This window comes from Ambystoma mexicanum, chromosome 2p, assembly GCF_040938575.1.
Source record: "Ambystoma mexicanum isolate Mex_15411 chromosome 2p, UKY_AmexF1_1, whole genome shotgun sequence".
NCBI lineage: Eukaryota > Metazoa > Chordata > Amphibia > Caudata > Ambystomatidae > Ambystoma > Ambystoma mexicanum.
Window position 1 is genome coordinate 103,114,670 of NC_090923.1, and position 17,207 is coordinate 103,131,876.

The 17,207-nt window shown below is 46.3% G+C and overlaps 1 protein-coding gene across 2 annotated transcripts in view; it reads left to right on the forward strand.

Moving 5' to 3' along the window:
• SLC26A6 (solute carrier family 26 member 6) overlaps positions 1–17,207 on the forward strand; it is a 453,283-nt gene that overhangs the window by 256,806 nt on the left and 179,270 nt on the right. For both annotated transcript variants that reach the window (XM_069643342.1, XM_069643341.1), the window contains exon 6: positions 15,236–15,400. In XM_069643342.1, coding sequence (XP_069499443.1) covers positions 15,236–15,400 — 165 coding nt within the window. The remainder of the gene's footprint in view (positions 1–15,235; positions 15,401–17,207) is intronic.

The window sequence follows — 17,207 nt, forward strand, 5'->3', positions numbered from 1 at the left end:
GAGCCCTGGTGCTTTTAATATGCCAAACTGCACTTGTCGAGGTGCAATGTTTTTTAATGCGTCCGAGTGTTTTATAGAATAGGCCAAACATTGCCTACTGCTAATACTGTGCACATTTTCTGTAATCTGGCCCCAGAAACCATAGTGGCCGCGCTGAACAAGCCGCCACTCATAAGCTATATGCTTTGCCCACAACCATCGCAACATCGTTTGCCCCCCGTCTTTATAATTTATTTATTTATTTATTTATTCACATTTGTATAGCGCACTTGCAGCCCATGGGCATCGAGGCGCTGTTACAAGTAAGTGTTGGATTCTTAATTCAGCAGATATGCATGAGACGAGAGGTCTTATGGATACATAATTACAGGCATAGTTACAAGTGAAGAATGATAATCATAATACAGTGACAGAATGCAGTCAGGTATAAGCAAAGCAAAGTATAAGTTCCTTGCGACAGTTCAGATAGGGACCCCCAGTAGAAGGAGCGCAGGCCTTCCTACCAATCTCGACCCCTCAACTGCCTTATAGCTGCACCATTCGAGCAATATACTTGCGGCACAGAGGCTATTTAAAATAACACGCACATTACCCTACGCAAAGACCCAGAGAACGCCATTGCGGCCCGGGCTAGACAAAGGAAATCACACATACACAGGGCGTGCTGCGCGAAAGCCGTCATGTCCATGTGTAGTCAAGCGCTGCACTGTAACCACGGATCCCAGAGACCTCCACTGCGGCCATCTTCAATTGAATCCTTCAAATATCCAATGCATGTAGCTGCGCTGGGAGCCACCGATGAACCCCAAAGGCCACAGCTGCAAGTGCAGCACGGCAGCGACCGCAGTGCACGCTCAACAAAAACACGCAGAGGCGGCGGCAACGTCGCCAGGCTACCTTTTCCTGGACACAAGCTCACATGTCCCGTGTCCCACTGCAGCAACATTTAGTGCAGGCGGATCCCTTGGGTGCACCTGCTTGCTCCTTTAAAATAAATGCAGCCTGATAACCCCAAACCTTGGAGGAGGCGCCAGTCGGCATCAATCCTCCCAGCGAGGGCTGGCGCCTGGAAACGCCAGAGGCCTTCGACTCCAAACATACAATACCAAGCAAAGCTCCTTCCCAGTGGATCTGGGGCGATGGTCCCGCTCCTGCTGCTACACCCGGACTTCCGGCCAGTCCTTCCAACTAAATGACCAATGGAGTTTTGAAATATGAAACCCTCGGCTCTGGCAGGAATGTGCATTAAGGTCTTCATGTGTCTTATGGGTATCATTAGGAATACCTAATCCCCCACACTAGCGTGAGATGGGGGTTTAGATTCTATAAAAGACAAGGAGGCGAGTATTATGCATTACAATCTTTTCTGAGATCCACAGCAGCAAAGAAAAAAAACTTTGTAAAACGAAATTTTTAAGAAACATAAAGTTATAACAATGCAATGGGAACATCCCAGTTCAACATGGTGGGCAGGTCATGCCCTGTAGGTAGCCAATAGGGAGCGAGCCCATCCCATATAGGTCCATTCCTTTAACAACTCCCCCTCTTTCTGAAGCTGATCCTCTGCACACGACCACCGAACCACTTCTCCACGTACAATGAAGACCAAACTCCTATGGAGACGCTGGGCTGAACCGTCAGCAACCTGGAGCGGAAACTCATTCCTTTTCCTGCGTCGAAGCCATCAATCGAAAGCGGAAACAACAACCAACACCAGTAAGGTTGGATGTGTGGCATAATACTCGCCTCCTTGTCTTTTATAGAATCTAAACCCCCATCTCACGCTAGTGTGGGGGATTAGGTATTCTATGGCAAGACAGGAGGCTCATATTATGCAAGTTCAAAGCCCTTGCATTACATTCACCGCCACATGAGCAATACGTTTATGGTAAAATGTCTTAAAAGTTGACTCCCTTGACCAGTCAGCTGCTTTTAGAATCTGTTCCAAGCTACCCCCCAGAAAGGCTGCCTTAGAGGCCATAGCGCCACGAACTGAGTGGGGACCAAAGGAGGAAGTGTCCACCCCCGCCTCTCGCATGACCCATTTGATCCATCTGGCTAAAGTAGAAGGGGAGACCGGTTTATGGGGTTTTCGGAAGGAAATCAGCAGCTGAGAGGTATTGGGAGGTCTAAAACGTTCAGTTTTTAGCTCAAAACATTTCAGACAATTAACCACACATAATTTACAATCTTCAGGAAAAGCAGGATAGGATATCGAGGAAGTCATGCATTTAGTCCTTCGTGAGATAAAGAAAGTAACCCCCTGAGGGGTGAACATCTTATTATCCACATCCAAAGCTCTGATATCAGAGACCCTTTTAATAGATACTAGACATAGTAACATAGCAAGTTTGGCAAATAACTGCTGCAGGGACAGATCTTCATTAGGAGGCCAGGACCTGAAGAGCTGTAGAACCATATTAACATCCCAAAGAACCGAATATTTCAGTTGTGGTGGAACTTTAATACGGATAGATTTGAGGGCTCTTCGCACCAAAAAATGTCTACCCACCGGTTCCCCTTTCACCAAAAGGTGTCCTGCTGAAATAGCTGAACGAAACCCATTAACAGTCCTGTAGGCTTTTCCTTCTTTATACAACTCCACTAAAAAATTAACCACCTCTACAGGAGGGGCTGAAACGGGATTGAGGTGCCTAGCCACACACCAGCTAACCCATTTGTTCCATGCTGAGGAATACCCCGCCTTAGTAGAGGGTGCCCAGGAGTCCCTGATGACCGCCATAGAGTCTTGCGAAAGTCCTCTGAAGCACCAGGAAGAGCTGAAATCTTCCAAGCCATAAGGGCAAGGTGTCCCCGCAGGACCAACTCGTGAGGGTGACCCTCCGGATCCACCAGCAATAGGGGATCGAGAGGGAGGAGACGGGGAATATCTACTGCTAACTCCAGCAGAGCCGGAAACCAAACCTGAGAGGGCCAAAAGGGGGTGACTAGAACCAGAGACGCCGCTTGTGTGCGTGCTTGGACCAGAACCCGCGCTATCATGGCAAAGGGAGGAAAGGCATACCCCAACTGACCCGACCAATCCTGGAGGAAAGCGTCGGTGCCCAGCGCTAACGGATCTGGTCTCCAACTGTAAAACCTGGGAACTTGACAATTCAGTCTCGAGGCAAACAAGTCTATGGTCAGGGGACCCCAGAGGGAAAAGAGATCTGTTCAACATCCAATCGCTCCTGTCTTGCAGGTGCCTGGAGTTCCAATCTGCCACTTCGTTGTTTACTCCCGGGAGGTATTCCGCTTTCAATGTAATATCCCTGTCGAGGCAAAAATGCCAGAACTCTCTTGCCAAATCCGCCAAGACTTTGGACCTGGTACCCCCAGATGATTGATGTACCTCACCGCAGAGATGTTGTCCATGCGGAGGAGAACACAACAATTCCCCCGATCCTTGAGGAGACTTCGAACCGCAAAGGACCCCGCTAACAACTCTAGGCAGTTGATATGAAGATGTTTCTCTGACTCCGACCATTTCCCACCTGTGGAAACCTGACCTAATCTGGCTCCCCAACCTGATCTGCTCGCATCTGACTCTAGTACGACATCCGGAGATGGGCCAAAGATTGCCCTGCCATTCCATGCCTCCATGTGCCTGAGCCACCACAGGAGTTCCAATCTGGCTTCCGGCGTCAATACCACCATTTGGGAGTAAGAGAGACATTTGTTCAAACGCTTGGCTTTTAAGCGCTGCAGAGCTCTGTAATGTAGGGGAGCAGGGAAGATAGCCTGAATGGATGCTGACAGCATTCCCACCACTCTGGCTAACTGCCTGAGGGAGACCCTCCCTCTTTTGAGGAGCAGCCGAATTTCCTTCTTTATCTTGGATAGCCTGGTGTCTGGGAGAAGAAGGATGCAAAGCTTTGAATCTATATTGAAGCCCAGAAATTGGATACATTGCGTAGGCTTCAATATGGATTTTTTTACATTTATCACAAAACCTAGATCCTGCAAGAGGGTCACAGTGAATTTCAGCTGAGAACACAGAGTTTGATCATTCTGGGCTAGCAACATGTCGTCTGCATAAATTATGATCCGAATCCCCCTGGATCTGAGAAGGGCCATCACCGGCCTCATGAGCTTGGTGAAGCACCATGGGGCCGAGGACAGGCCAAACGGAAAGGATGCAAACTGCCACACCCGCCCCCCCATTGAAACTGGAGAAACTCCTGATGCGGGGGAAAGACGGGAACAACCAGGTAAGCGTCTTTGAGGTCCAATTTGACCATCCAATCCGCAGGGAGAAGGGTATCCCTGAGTAAATGAATTCCCTCCATTTTGAAGTGGTGATACACCACAAAAGAGTTGAGGGCTTTCAGATTGATTACTGGGCGAAACCCCTGGTCTGGTTTCGGAACCATAAAAATGGAACTTAGAAACTGAGAGGCCTTGTAAGAAGCCGGGACTACCGCCCCCTTGGAAATGAGATCCCTTACCTCCAAATCTATGAGGGACTGTTTGACTTCGTCGAACACCAGAGGAAGGGGAAAGGACAACTGACAAGGTGGGGCATAGAATTCTATTTGATAACCCTGAACCGTTTGTAACGCCCAAGGATCTGAAGTGAGGGCCTCCCACTGCGGAAGGAACATGGCCAGTCTGCCCCCTAAACTTTTGAGGGAAAAAACTTTTAGCACCTGAGAAAGTACCTGAATGCCCTCTTGCTCTTCCGGCTCCTCTGCCGGCACGTCCTCTGCCATTCGAGTTCTGTTGTGGGTAGAAGTGGGTATGTGCTCCCCGAGCAGAGGAGGTATGGTGTGCGCCACGGGGCGCGAACTGGCGGGGACGGGAGGAGCCCTGGGAAAATCGGCCAGAGGAGCGGGCCCTACCTCGTCCAGCCTTGTTAAAAACCTTTGGGGCAAAGACCTTTTTTATATTAACCTGCACCTTGTCCAACGCTGTAAAGGTGTGAACATAAGCCGACAAGTCTTTCAGGAAAGAATCCCCAAATAAATTACCCTGAGCTGAAGGGCCACCTTCTCTTTCGGCCATGTCTGCCAACTTGGAATCCAACCTCATCAACAATGATTTTCTCCTCTCCCTACATATGGAGGCATTGGCGTTGCCGAGCAGGCATACCGTACGTTGGATCCAACCCCTTAATGCGTCAACGTCAACCGGGGTATTAGAGGCCGCCGCCTCTTCTGCCATTTCAAAAATCTGCGTGACTGGACCCAGGATGTCCAACAGTCTGTCTTGGCAACTACGCCACGCTTTATCGACCACCTTCTTGGGGTCCTTCCCTTTTTGGGACAGAAAAGCCGCCATAGACTGGTCTATTTCCGGCGCTAAAGCCACCTTGTCTGCCAGCACAGGTCTGGGACACTCCGACCGCATCTTATTACGATCCTCTTTGGGCATGGGGCGCCTTACCCAGAATTTGAGGAACGAGGAAACCTCCTCAGAGGGCTGCCACTCGGCCGACCTGGGGTGCTGAACCATCAAGCAGGGGTGCTTCCTGAGGGCGCACAGAAGTTACTTTCTTTTTCCTCCTCTTAGGGGGTGAATCAGAATCAACAGAGCTTTCTGAGGATGACACCGCAATAGGGTACTCCTCAGGCGCGAAACGCGCATGCGCAGGCCCGGGTGTGGAAGTGAAAGGTTGATGAGACTCTTCCCACCCTCTCTTTAAAGTTCTTTTAGGGGAAGATATGGGAGAAATGGCCAAGGGGGGACTGAATTGTCCCTGGATATGTTTAGTTTTGGCCGTACACTTTTTAGGGGCCAGGGTTGCAACAGATGGGGAAACCTCATGGGAGGGGTGGAAATCCGCAATGCGGGATATTAATCTGTCAAAGGCAGACGCCAAGGTGTTATTTAAACCAGTTAAAGCTGTGTCCAACGAGGACTGAATAGCTTGAGCCACTGAAGGCTGGGCATGACAGGATTGATCCCCCACAATGTCTCCAGACCTGTCACTTTTCTTGGCAGTACGTACTTGAGTGCTGGCATCAGCAGAGGAGGGGAGCACCCCCTTATCCATGACAGCACTTGGCAGTATTCCACTCGGAATATATATATATGAATATATAATATATCAACAAACAGCCGGACAAGCTGATAAACCATGCAAGCCTAGCAGGTTAAACCTAAAATACCTCAGGTATTAATATCAGGGAGAGGGCCCCCTATGCCTCACAAAGGCAGAGGCTGCCAACGAGCAGTAAAAGCACGCGAGCAGCGTGAGGGAAAAATTATAAAAACAACATATGGTAAAGAACCTTCGTGTACACGCACAATCCAACCAATTAACTTTCCATTTTCACAGAAAAAAAACCCCAGGCTGACAGCAGGCTCGAACTGCCAATCTTTAAACCAACAGTGGCACACTTACAGCGTGTGCTAAAGACCCAGTGAAAACGCACGCAGCCTGTCAGAATACAAGCTTTCTGACACAGGCTGCCGCGCGCTAAAACAAACAAAGCAGACGGCGCGGCCCTGAACAGGGACGCGCGCCTGAACTAAAACGCAGTGAGCGTTCGCAACAATGTGTCCCTGAGGACCGAAACAGCGTGTGGGAGGGAACGCGCGCCCTTCAGGCCTACGCGCAGCCCCCAAGACGCGGAGCGGGCTCCAACTCGGAACGCCACGCTCACGTGTGAAGAAACATGAAAGAAATGAAAGTCAAGGAAAAAAAAGCACACGCTTGAAACGAACGCCGTAAATAAGGCAAACCAAGATAATAAAGCAATAATAAAGCAATAATTCAATCAATTCCTACAGAAATGCCACAATGTAACTAAGCAAACTGTAGGTGTGACTTAGCTGTGGGTCAGCAGCAAAGAAAGAGGGGGAGTTGTTAAAGGAATGGACCTATATGGGATGGGCTCGCTCCCTATTGGCTACCTACAGGGCATGACCTGCCCACCATGTTGAACTGGGATGTTCCCATTGCATTGTTATAACTTTATGTTTCTTAAAAATTTCGTTTTACAAAGTTTTTCTTCTTTGCTGCTGTGGATCTCAGTAAAGATTGTAATGCATAATATGAGCCTCCTGTCTTGCCATAGAATTCAGCTTTGAATGCAGGCCACTGTGCGGACAGTAAAGCACTCCCCAGAGATGAAGGCGCAGTGCCAAAAGGCATTGGTGCATACAAATAAAAAAATAACTGGCATATGGTTCAGTGCAGTCATATTGCTCCTACTTCGGAGCTTGCACAGCGTCCACAACAACAGCAGCAGGCCAGCAGACGTGAGCAAGAGGGTGAAGGCCCAGATGGTGCTTTGGCCATTTCATAGCCACGCACTGCAAGTGGCCATGCCATCACCATACACTGTTTTCAAACTTCCCTTTTTTACCTTTTTTGCATTTCGAGTGCCAATGTTTTAGCGATTAGGTGGCTTATGCCATAAAAGAATTGATGTTTGAACTATTCCATTGATCATTATTTTTGTACTGTTTGATTTTAACTTTGTGCAGCGCTTTGGATTTAAGTAAACCCATAGCACTAAGTGGTGGCTCCGGTAATAGAGATTGGCCGTCCTCTGTTTCCCGGACTTGGTTTGGTCCACATTGCTGGCCCAGATGGCTGTCCTCTGTTTCCTGGACTTAGTTTGGTCCCTGTTGCTGGCCAAGATGGCTGATTCTCAACACCCATTGGCTGCAGTGCTCACGTGATTTCATGCACCAATCGGTATCTTCCTTTGCCCTAGGAGGTGGGCTACACAGCTGAGAGGCTTTAAAAACCCCTCTCAGCCCCTCTGCCTTTTCCAGCACGATTTTGCAAGCGATCTGGTGGTTTCCGGTCATGCTGCAGGCTGTAAATTCGTTTTTCTGTTTGTAGGGTGAATTCTCTGCTTTTCTGATGTGCTGGGGGCCGTTGGGTGATGTTGCAAGGTCAAAGTCTGCAGGAATTGCTGCATTTCGGGACTTGGTGTTGCTTGCTTCCGGTCCAGGTTTTCCTGGCTGCTCGCTGTTGCACTGTGGGAGACGTAGTTCTGGAAAAAAAGAAAGAACGAGCAACTATGGTATCAATGTTGACATTTTCAGCATGGGTGGATTTTTAGGGGACTGGTGACCCCCAATTCCCACTTCACATCCCTACGGCAGCGCTTGTTCAGGGTTTTGTTTTAGTGAGCCTCCTACTCCAGATTTAGAAGAGTCACTCTCCCCTCTTTGACAGGGTCATGACCCTGACCATGTCACATAACATAACAGAAAAAGAAGTGAAATCACTTTGAAAATGAAAAGGTTTTTAACTGGTGTCAAAATACGAATAATGGAGAGTCCATTGCAGAGAAAAGGGCAGCCTGTTTCAAAATTAGGTTTCTGAGCAGGAAAACACATCTTTTTTCACTGAGCACAGTGAACCTAAGGTACCCTTAAGAAGTCCATTGAATTGAAAGAGGGGCCAATAACGCCATGGTGGTGGGTCAAAGTTTGGGGGGTCATGGCAATGGAGAAAGTAACCTCCATAAAAGCAGGGAAATACCAGAAATTCTTGTCCACTTGATCCCCCTTCGTGGATTTTGTGGGGGAAAGAGAAGCCCACTTCTATAAGCCACAGAACCTTAAGAACATTCATGTCAGTTGACGGCCAGGAACACAAAGAAAGCAAGACTCCTGTTAGGATGGGTCTTATGCCATCCACTTCAACAGCCCTGTTGGTGAGTCACATGCCATTCATTGCCAACCGGTCTGCCATTCATTTAGCATCCCATCTCTGACATCTGACCCTTGGTTACAGTAGAACCAGATGACAGAGATGATGAAGCTCCCAGGTTCTAGAGTGGAGAGAAGGAGAGGGTTGAAGTGAAGAGGACGGTTGGTCAGCTCCGGGCTGGGGGCTTCTCTCCCTGTATATGAACATTACCTTACAATAAACAGTTTGTATGCAGTCACTGTTTCCACGCGTATCATTGAAGTTAACAGTTGGCGACGAGGATCTGGCTGCAGGGGAAGAGCCCCCGGCGACACAGAGGAGAGGTTCCTCTGGAGCTATTTTGCCAGTTCCGGGAAGTAGCTGGAAGGATTTCACGGGGTGTGAGGAACGGCGAGGAGACGGCTGACGAGTGTTTTGGTGAGCGGTGGGAGGCTGTGAAGTGACTCGAGTGACGACAAAGAAGCCGGTGATGTGGCTCGAGTGACGAGAAAGGTGACGAGAAAGAAGCAGGGACAACTGGTCCTGCTGCACCAGTCTCACGGCACCCACAGTAAGGAGGTGGCGGCAGTGCGCTTGTGACTTCGTCCCCCCACAGCTCCCGGTTCCACCGGTTGCAGCGGTATTACAAATATTCCCTGGTGTTTCCTATAGAAAATTATTTCAGACTTTGCCAAGTGGAGTTTCAGTGATCACTGGCCTTGTTTACCTTCGATAGTGACGACTGAGGGAGGGACGCTGCGTCAGAGTCGGTGTTTAGTTGGAGTACTGTCGTCATTTGCTTTATTTACATTTGAGAGCGATGAGTGCGGGAGGGACGCTGCGTCACAGACGGCGTTCCGCATCCATTACAGTAGCAAGTTGCTCCGGCGACCGCCACACATCATCACGGCCCTTAGAGGAATGGACCTATCAAAGTGGCGGCCATATTGGATTCACTTTGTTTATCTTTCCCGTTTTGTACGACGAATTGAGGGATTGAAGTAGCAAGGATTTGATCTGCCACAGCCGTTCTTTGGGATTCTTGTTCAGCTGCATTGGACTGAAGGCAGAGTCTCTGGTGAGTGCCTTAAGGATGTCTTAGGCTCCTGGATGTCACATGATAGATATTCAGGAGTCGGGCTGATTGATGGTTTGATGCAGCCACTATAGTGCAGAGGCAATTTTAACTGTAGTGGAAGTCAAGACATGGCGAATGTACCTGCCCCAATTATTTTCCTTCCCGCACCAGGTGAGCCCAAAGTATGCTGGGCAGACTGGAAAGAGGGTTTTCACAAGTACACATTAGCAGTATTTTTGATGCCAATTATTCTAATGAGCGCAAAGAGGCATTACTATTTCACTGCTTGGGGACAACAGGGCAAGAAGTTTAAAAAAATTGCCTGATCCTGTTGACATCCTGATGGAGGGCCTTATGAAAAAACTCTTGCAAAGTTGGATAAACATTATTGCGTAGAGGAGAACATCATACTGGAGAGGTACACATTTGCGACAAGGGGTCAAAAGAGTGGAGAAAGTATTGAAGAGTTTGTTACAGATTTGAGGGTTTGGCTGTCAAGTGCAGGTTCAATCATTGTCAGGATGAGCATTTCAGGGATCAACTCATGATCAAGTGTTCCAATGGCAACATCAGGAAGGAATTATGGAAAGAAAGCAACCCCATATTAGACAGAGCTATAGAGATAGCAAAAACTGTAGAGCACATGGACAAGTGCATTAAACTGCTCCAAGCAGACAGAGCATCCAATGATAGACCCAAATCAGAGGATAATGATGGGGCAATCCAGAAGGTCTCAAAAGCCACTCAGAGACAGAGTATGGGTCCCCCAAAGTGATCTGCACAAGTGGGAAGGAGACTTGAATATTGCCAGGAACATAAGCATCCCACTGGCAGAGGTTGGGGTCGGCAATGGCAGTCTGCAATGGATGTCAAGGGAGTGTCCAGGGAGATGAATACCACTGTCAGGAATGTGAGAGAGCCTGGACCCTCCAGAGCTCCATCTGTAAGGAGGTGTTACAGATGTGGGAGCTTCTCACATCTAGCATCTGACAAATAATGTTTTGCTATACATATTATATGCAATGACTGTGGTATTAGAGGGCACATAGCCCGGTGTTGTAGGAATTTTAATTCTACTTTGGGTCAAGTGCATGAGGTTAGCGTAGATTATGAGGATGATCCCTACAATGAAAATGGTAGAGAAATAGTGTTTTCAGTGAATGCCATCGATGGTAAAATAAAGAAAAAAAAGCCATATGCAATTGTGTTGGTTGGAGGAGTTCCAATATCGATGCTGATGGATAGTGGGCAAGATTACACTCATAAGTGTACAAGTGTGGAAGGAGAAGTTTGAGTGTTGTACATTATGGGAAAACACAGTCAGAGCGAATGCGTATGGTGAAGTGCCTATAGAAATCATAGGGAGTTTTGAGGCAGAACTACAATTTAAAGATAGGAAGTCAACAGGGACCATACATGTTGCCAATAAAGGGGGAGAACTGCTTTTGTGTAGTGACCAATCTGAATTGAAGATAAGGCTTGAAGCAAGTCATCCTGAACAGGTGTTGTCTGTGAAGAGTGAAGGTTCTGTCAAGGCACATCTAGATAGCAATCCTTGCAAGTTGGGGTGTTTGAAGGGGTTTGTGCACAAAATCTGTTTGAAAAGCAATGCCAACCCAGGATTGCTTAACTACGCACGATTCCCTTAGCTTTAAGAGAAGATGTAGAAAAAGAGTTAGGAAAGATGGAAAGTGAGGGAGTGATTGAGAGAATAGATGCTTCAGAATGGGTTAGTCCCATAGTGGTGGTCAAGAAATCCAGCGGATCGTTGAGATTATGCATTGATCTCAGGCATTTGAACAGCATGGTAGTAGCGGACAGATTCCCCTTACCTAGAATAGATGACTTATTGGTAGGAGTATCCGGATCCAGGGTGTTTTCCATTCTTGATCTAAAATCCGCCTACCACCAGGTGGAATTACATGCTGATTCGAGGGATCTCACTGCCTTTATCACACCGATTGGATTATTCAGATGTGTTTGAATGCCATTTGGGTTGGTTTCAGTAGCAAGTGTCTTTCAAAGTATAATGCACAGATTACTTGTTAGAGAGAGAGGCGTCATGTGTTATCAAGATGATGTTTTGGTGTGTGGGAGCAATGACGTTGAACATGACGAGTGGTTGAAGAGAGTTATGGATATACTGAAAGAAGCAGGTCTCACTATAGCTGAGGAAAAGTGTATTTTCAAGGTCGACAAAGTGGTTTATTTGGGCCAAGAGATCACAGGGGAGGGTGTTAAACCCAAAGAGGAGGCCATAGAAGCAATAAAGAGGATGGAAGCGCCCAGGTCTAAGGGTGATGTGCTATCTTTCCTTGGCTTAGTAGAATTCTATGGTAAATTCATCAGAGGTTTATCAAATATGTCAAGGAACTTGAGAATGCTTACTCGCAAGGGAGTTGCTTTTAAATGGAATGACTATTGCAGGGAAGAATTTGAGAAAATAAAAAGTTCCATTGTTAATGCGCCCATTTTGAGGATTTTTGAAGAAGGGAAGCGTACCTTACTCTTTGTTGATGCCAGCGACTATGGTATTGGTGCCGTACTCATGAAGGAAGATCAGATGGGTTTACATACGGTGGCATTTGCGTCCAGATCACTCAAGGGCCCTGAAGGCAGATATTCTGTTGTGGAAAAAGAGGCTCTAGCATGTGTTTGGGGAATCGAGAAATTTAAGAGGTTTCTGTGGGGCAGGGAGTTCACGATTTGCACTGACCATAAACCTTTAGTTGGGATTTTCACTACAGGTGGTCTGGAAGCGGTATCCAGGCGTATCATGAAATGGGTAACTTCCCTTCAAGGTTTACAATTTACCATGCTTCATGCCAGTGGTGAAACTAATGTGGTAGCAGATGCCTTATCTAGGTCAGTGTACAGAGAAGCCCAAAAATATGATGGTAGTTTGTTGTCGGATTTGAGTGTTGAGATATTTCAGGTGCATGAAGCATTGAGAAAGGATGATTGGGATAATGCTTGTGGTGAGGATTCACCTTATCAAAGTTTATTGACATTAGTTATGTAGAGGAAGATAAAACATTTCAGAGGCGATTTGAGGGGATTCTCCGAGTGAAGGAGGAATTGTGGGCTCAGAATGGCTATTTACATAGAGGACATCAAAAGATTGTTCCCCTCAGTATGAGGAAATTGATAATAGACTTGGCTCATGTTGGACACTTGGGTCTTTCCAGGACAAAGGGTTTAGTGAGGTCCGAGTTCTGATGCCATGGAATTGACAAAGATATAGAGGTACAAATCAGAGACTGTATGAAATGCATTGAAGGGAATGTGAGTCTCAGAGTTCAGAAAGTGCCAATGAAAGTGAGAGAGTGTCCCAGGGTACCGTGGGATGAGATCGCATTAGATCTTTTGGGTCCATTTAACATTGGTGGTGGTAGAGACAGTTACCGTTTGGTGGTCATGGACCTATTGTCAAAATGGCCTGAAGTATGTGTGTTAAGGGACATATTTAGCAGTAGCATAATAGAATTCTTGGAACAGGTATTCTGGAGAGAGTGTTTTCCCAGAAAATGTTTGAGTGACAATGGTTGTCAATTGGTGTCCAAGGAGTTTAGAGAATTCCTGAATAATCATGGGGTAGAACAAGTCAACACATCCCTGTACCATCCCCAAGGTAATGGGTGTGTAGAACGCTATAACAGGACTCTCATGGATTCCATTAGAATTGCAGTTGCCACTGGTTGGGATTGGATTAGGACAGTGATGGAAAGAACTTTCCAATATAGACTGGCTCCCCACAGTGTTACAGGTGTATCTCCGTTCGAGGTACTACGAGGAAGGAAGCCTAATTCCCACATATGCACTGGGTGGATGGGTAGGTCCAGGCTGGTAGAAGTTGATTTAGAGAATGTGAGAGGGAAGATTCTTGAATCGGGGTTGAAATCTAAAGAGAGATATGACCAAAAATATTGCTGTAGAGAACTCAAAATCGTGGAGTGTGACAGGATTAAAGTCAATATTTCCACGAAGGTGCGCAAAGGGGCCTCATTATTCTCTGAGCCAAAACAAGTCGTTAAGGACCTAGGACCTTCAGTCTTAGTCAAAGGAGGCGGTATTTGGAACAAGGAGAGAGTGGTCCTTTCCAGGTCAGCCAAGGGCAAAAATGTAAATGGTAATTACAAGAAAACTAGTTAAGGATGTTGTGATCCTAGATATTCCATTCAGAGGATTTAGGTCTAGCACTGCATTTCACATGTATAAGGTGAGGAGGTGTTAGGATGGGTCTTATGCCATCCACTTCAACGGCCCTGTTGGTGAGTCACATGCCATTCATTGCCAACCGGTCTGCCATTCATTTAGCATCCCATCTCTGACATCTGACCCTTGGTTACAGTAGAACCAGATGACAGAGATGGTGAAGCTCCCAGGTTCTAGAGTGGAGAGAAGGAGAGGGTTGAAGTGAAGAGGACGATTGGTCAGCTCCGGGCTGGGGGCTTCTCTCCTTGTATATGAACATTACCTTACAATAAACAGTTTGTATGCAGTCACTGTTTCCACGCGTATCATTGAAGTTAACAAGCCACAGAACCTTAAGAACATTCATGTCAGTTGACAGCCAGGAACACAAAGAAAGCAAGACTCCCACACGGGGGAAAGATGGTGAAAGAGCTAAATTTCTCTGGGACTTAAGGGGGAGGGGGTAAAAGACCTAGAATAAAAGGGTAAAAACTTGGGGAGTTCAGTTGAACAGAAGTAGACAACAAAGTTATGACGTAAGTTAATTTTTGCCAAAAGCTATATTGTGGCATACTTGTTGAACGTAACATGTTACTGCCAAATGAAAATAAAACTGTTTAAAAAAAAAAGAAGTACATTGAACTTACTGTGAGAAATTCTACTGCCTCCAGCCAGTGTGTTTAGTTAGAAAAGAGGTGCTGCCTGTGAGTAGATGTCCTATATATGTAATCTGTTTCAAATTACAGAGGGAATCTCAACCCCAGCCTTTTATATTTAATATGTTTCCAGAGCTGCTGAGACCTTAACTGACACCACATAGGGTCAGAGTGAGGATTTGGTGAGTAGAGGGCGCATGGACCTGTTTTGACCAGGAAGTGTATTTCTGACTGAAAACTCTGCCCAAAAAACATAGGTCGGTGGGCCTTCATTAAAGGAAAACATACCTGTCCACTGTCCATGGCCACAGGCTATACCTCAGTCACCAAAGGTAGATCGCAATTTTTTGTACCTACATTATGAGACTTTTCAAAAATAAAACACAGACACATTTGCAAAACCATGCTTTTAGGTACTTGCCAATGCTCCTAGTACGAGTGTGCTGCAAATCCGCCCATGTTTTATTTTTTGAAAAGTGTCAAAATGTAGTTACATAAAATAGTCGTATAACTTAGCCGCCACTTGACAAAATTCATTCAGACATTTCACAAATATTTAAGGTTGGGTCTGTAATCTACAGTGCGAGGATGAAAATGCCTTTCATGAAAATAAGCTTTGTGGTACCATGTGGGAGTTAATATGGCTGCTACCGGTCACTATTTCAGTTAGCGTCTGTAATATCTAATGCTTTGTTTGACCTCTCTTGACAGATTTTCCTGGGTCTGGCACAGTTCGGCTTCGTTGTAACGTACCTCTCTGATCCGTTAGTGTGTGGCTACACCACGGCATCCGCCATTCACGTGTTTGTGTCACAGATGAAGTATATGTTTGGACTGCATCTTAGCCAACAAACCATGCCTTTGTCACTCATCTACGTAAGTTCATCACCCCACACCCCCATTTCATACCCCAACCATCATGTAATTATCCCAGGCATTAGGATATTCCAGGTGTTTCCAAATCTGGTCCTCAAGAACTAAATCCACTCCACATTTTCAGGATACCTACACACAATCCCTTTGAATCCAGTGAATCTAAATGGGTCTTATGTGCCTTAGTTAGAGGATATCCATAATGACTGGTGTGGCTGGAGCTCTCCAGGACTGGACGTGAAGACATCTTAGCCATACCATGCTGCCTGTTACCAGATACTGATATTCTTTGAGGACCACAGGTGATGATGAGGCAAGCGTGGCACCATGTGGCTGCATCTACCTTGACAACACGTTTTGCATGTTTTATTTACTTTATTTGCTTGATATATAGTGTTATTGCTACCTAATGGTATCTGCTAAAATTATATCATGAAAGCATACATGGGGATTACAACAAGTCAAGCAGCGCGTACTGCGCTGAATCGCCTATAGTCAATGAGTGCTTCAGCATCTGCAATGGATTAGGGAGATGGAGAGTATAGCCTCCATGAATGTGCAAGCTCCTAATGTTGTCTACCCATGCTTCCCAACCTCTGGGCACTGCTGTACCCATGTGCCCTAAGTCCCTTACATTATATGTGTATGTGCCGGGATCTCTCTCACTATCGGTGCATTTACCCACAGTACCCATACTGCCTGCCATTGCCCTGAGGTGCCCTACACTATCAGCGCATGTGACACATGCAATCTCATTGTCTATGCGCCCTAAGCTCCTAAACCTGTTTGTTCCCCAAGCTCACTACACTAGTTGTGCATGTTCCAAATCCCATCACAATGCTCGTAGGCTTTGTATGTTCACTGCATGTCAATATGCCCAGATCAGCCTCTCACGGTCTATCCATGTACCTTGCAATACATCACATTTTATGGTATCTAGACTTTCCATTGAAAATCTATTCATCTAAGTCATTTCCATCGAATTTTATTAATTGAAAATACTTTCCATCGAAACGCATTTTCATTGAATAAAATTCGATGGATATTCGATGGAATTTTTAAATTTAAGAATTAGGCTTAGGGTTAGGGTAAGGCAAGGGTTAGCATTAGGGTTAGGGGTATTGTAAGGGGTAGGGGCAGGGGTTGGAATTAGGGTTAGAGTTGGGTTAGTGTTAGGGTTGGGGGTGCCTTGGGGGTTAAACCCCCCCCCCCAAAAAAAAAAACGTTACATGCACGTCCAGTGCCGAAATACTTTGAAGATTTCAGCACTGGACAGCTCCATTTAACGTTTTAATCTGTAAAATAAATGCATCAAAATGCTATATTTTACATTTAAAAGTACATATCCATTGAAACTTGTCCACTCCTATATTCGATGGACAAGTTTTGATGGCTATGTACCTTTACATGTTAAAGATAGCATTTCCATGGATTTCCATTCGATGCATTTCCATCGATGGATTTGCTTTTCGATGCATTTCCATCGATGGAAAGACCATAAACCACATTGTATATATGCCCCAAGCTCCTCATACTGACTGCCTGTGTTCCCCAAGCTTTTTACACTAGTCTGAACATGTGCCTCAAGATACATCATACTGTCTGCAATGTACCTTATACTACGCCACATTGTCCATATGGCCCAAGTTCCTCATACTATCTGCATGTGTGCTGAAGCTTCTTACACTGATCTGCTTGTGTGCCCAAGTACCCTTGCACTATGCGTGTATGCACCACAGCCTCCTCACAAGCCATTGATTAACTTCTACAAAACAAGCACTTGGGCACCTCACACTTTCTTCCCGAGGGT